The sequence below is a fragment of the Solanum tuberosum genome, unplaced genomic scaffold, assembly GCF_000226075.1.
Source record: "Solanum tuberosum cultivar DM 1-3 516 R44 unplaced genomic scaffold, SolTub_3.0 scf00623, whole genome shotgun sequence".
Taxonomy (NCBI): Eukaryota; Viridiplantae; Streptophyta; class Magnoliopsida; order Solanales; family Solanaceae; genus Solanum; species Solanum tuberosum.
Window position 1 is genome coordinate 54,200 of NW_006239550.1, and position 3,658 is coordinate 57,857.

Consider the following 3,658-nt stretch of genomic DNA (forward strand, 5'->3'; position numbering starts at 1 on the left):
AACCAAACGAAAATTCTTGTTACTATACACTAGAAATTTCCATTTATCTTTTTTCCGTGTGTATTACTATTAGCTTTGTTTGCGTGCTAAAATGCCTTGATAGATGCACACATTTCTCGTACACCCTTTTGTAATCATTACACCATTCGTTTTTCTCGCTCCTGCACCGCAATCCATACTATTATCGACTGATGGATACTATACACAACCCCACCCCCAACTCACCTTCTTTCCATCCTTTTATTTTTTTCTATATATACACTTGAACTTAGAGAGAGAGGGCTATAAGTTTTTTTCTTTTCTTAAAGCTTTTGTATTACTAAAATTCTTCTCTCTATTCATATCATCCAATCTCTTCTACTTTTCTTCAATTTTTATACATTAATTTTGGTTTCAAAATATATCCAGAAACTGAAAAAAAATAAAAAATTGAGTTGCTAGCTACATACAGCTGATTAATGTGCATAATGGATCATCAGCAGCAGGTAAATATAATAGTAATAGTATTTGTTATCTTTTGGTTATTTTTATTGAGGTTTTCTGTTTTTCATAAGTAAATTGCTCGCGGTTGTTCAATCATGTAGTTATAGAAAAAGAAAGAGATATGTAATAAAGTAGTTTTGTTGTTTTGGGATCTTCTATTCTTTGATTTTTCTTTTTCTTACTCTTTTTTGTGTGTTCATGTTTTTCTTCTTCATTTTTTTTTGCACAATTTTTCATTTTTTTCCCTTTTGCACAAAAAAATTATTTGACTGATGTTTTGCTCAAAATAAAAGATAATTTTTTTGAAGAAAAAGAAAGAAAGGAAATCTAGAGAGTGTACTATTTAGGTTTAGCAAATTTGGTACATAAATAGCATTTAGGTTTAGCAAATTTTGTCAATGATTTTAAGCAACATTGTTTAGGTACTTTGAATTTTATTTACTTTACTCAATGATACTATGAATTAGTACGGCGTATTGTGAAAATTCATCATAAATTGAATAGTTTTACAGTTCTTTATCTGGATTTGAAACCAACAATGTGAGCGGCTGAGTTAAGTTCTAATCTAAAAGAACAACTCAGAGCATCATTATACATCCCACGTGTTCCCACTAGGTTCAAAGAAGCCCACACCCCAATGGATGTGATGCATTAGTATTGTTTTCATAACTCAAACTCCTCGTGACTTGATGACAATTTTGGTGTTTGCTTCAAGGCTTGCCCACATTTGAGTTCTAAATCTCACGTTTTCTTCATTTGTGCCCTCCAGGAAATGTCTTCACAAACACTAGAAAGCATGTTGGTTTGCACAAAACCAGATCAAGATCAAAAGAAGCCAAGGCCAGCAGAACAACAACCTCAGAAATGTCCAAGATGTGACTCTGCCAACACAAAATTCTGTTACTACAACAATTACAGCCTCACTCAGCCCAGATACTTTTGCAAATCTTGCAGAAGGTACTGGACTAAAGGAGGTACGCTCAGAAACGTTCCAGTTGGTGGTGGTTGTAGAAAAAACAAAAAATTATCATCAACAACATCAGCAAAGCGATCAAGTCATGATAACATTAGCCCAAACATCAGTAATCCAATACCTTCCTATGATTCCTCAACTGATTTGAGCTTGGCATTCGCCAGGCTCCAGAAACAGACAAATGCACATTTGGAGATCGATCAAGAACATGACAACAACAACATGTCAATGATGTACAATACTGGCAACAACTGTACTAGTACTACCTTTCTTGATGCACTAAGAGGTGGATTTCTCGAAAATTCCCCAAATCATCATGGATTGTTTCATCACAACATGTATAATTACGCGAACATGGGGCAATTAGTAGAGAATGGAGAAATAGGAATGAGTTATGACCAGGATCAAATGAGTATTGGTACAAGTACTACAATGATGACATCGATAGTGAAGCAAGAGATGTGCAACATGGCACGATCAGCAGAAGGTCATGACCTGAATAACAGTAATAACAACAACAAAGTCTTGTGTGGATTTCCATGGCAACAAATGAATGGAGATCATCATGTTAACAACATGAATACGAATGATTTTGAATATTCAACTAACAAACAAAGTTGGAATGGATTTGGAGGTTCTTCTAATTGGCATGGACTTATTAATAGCCCTTTAATGTAGATGTTTAATTAGAAGGGAAAAAAAAGGGTAGTATTTTGATTATTAATTCTTAGATTAGACTGTTTTAATTTTTAAATTAAATATCTAAGAATTTTGTGTTTAGATGTTTTGATTCATCTAAATTATTAATCCCTATGTTGTTTTTTGCTTTTTTTGGTTTCATGGGCTGTGTATCTTTTTAGTTTGTTTGTCTAATATTGATTGACAAATTAATGAAACTTAATTTTTGTTTTCTTATATTTTATTGCAATTTTTTTTTACCCTTTTTAAATGACAATATTTCATTTTTAGTTTTTGTTTAATAAAAACAAATACCTTTTAACTTTAAACTTTCCATTTTAGGCTTATTGGAATAATAAGTTTAGGGGTTAATCTGTTATAGAATTTGAGATTAACTTTATTTTGTGTTTTAGATAATTCTAATTATAATTGTAGAATAACATGATTTTGAATCGAACAACCCCTTATAGTCATAGAGATGTCAAAATATATTTAAGATCACAAATTTTAGAATACTTTAAGTACATAACAAAAGTGTGTTATTTTTTTTAAAAAATATTTTTAATTAAACACTACAATATAAAATGAAACAGAGTGGTATAACTAACACTCATTTATCTAAGCGATAATTTTTTATTTTTTTTGTATTTCATGTTTGATGTTTAACATCCACATTAAAATTCGACTAAGTTGAATTCATATGTTACATGACTTATTTTTTTTAAAGACGATACTACTAAAAATATTTTTTTAATTTTCAGGATTCGGACTCGAAATCTCCGAACCCATATCAAATTGATGATTCAGAGTTGGATTTATGATTTATGAACACTATGTTTCACATACAAGCTGGTACTATTGTACTTTGTCTGCAAATAAATTATAAATATTAAAATGAATAGTAGCTTGTTTTCAAGATATTCTATCATGATTATTTATTATTTTAAGGTAAGATCCGATGATTATTTATAACTGAAAGGGAATATTATGGAGGAATAATTAAATAATAATTAAAGACACAATTTTCGTAATAGATTTTCCTCTATTTGCCAGACCAAATCTTACTTCAAGATTTGGGCGTGACAGGTTTTATAATATTTTATTTTATACTATATGTTATATTGTACTAATTTTTCTTATGTATGTCTGATATTGACAATTGGGAGTTTGCTTTTGGACAACTTGACATATTTTTTTTAATGCCAAATATATCCTTCGATCTTATCGTTTTCTGCACCTTAAGAAATTAATATAAATTAATATGATTTCACATTATCTTGTTGGTGCATTTGGTTCCTATGTACTGATAATTGAGAAGTTATATATAATATATTGCACATGATTTAAAATTTATCCTGTTCATTTGATTGGTTTATATTACAAAAATAATTAGATGCTCCCTTGCTCAGCTATATATTGTGGCTTATTTTCAAAGAATTATTTTTTTCCGAAAATGTTAAAAGTTTGATTTTCAAAAGAAATTTATTGCGATGCCCCTGCTTAGGATAAGAAATCTCACATCAA

The 3,658-nt window shown here is 30.0% G+C and overlaps 1 protein-coding gene across 1 annotated transcript; it reads left to right on the forward strand.

Moving 5' to 3' along the window:
• Positions 1–273: 273 nt before the first annotated feature.
• LOC102601812 (dof zinc finger protein DOF2.1-like) lies at positions 274–2,284 on the forward strand. The gene is made up of 2 exons (XM_006366333.2): positions 274–485; positions 1,253–2,284. The coding sequence occupies exons 1-2, from the start codon at positions 459–461 to the stop codon at positions 2,132–2,134; spliced, it is 909 nt and encodes a 302-aa protein (XP_006366395.1). The 5' UTR covers positions 274–458; the 3' UTR covers positions 2,135–2,284.
• Positions 2,285–3,658: the final 1,374 nt, after the last annotated feature.

Coding starts and splice junctions, on each gene's coding strand:
- LOC102601812 (XM_006366333.2), top strand. CDS start 459: ATGTGCATAATGGATCATCAGCAGCAG. Junction 486..1,252: donor TAATGGATCATCAGCAGCAG/GTAAATATAATA, acceptor TGTGCCCTCCAG/GAAATGTCTTCACAAACACT.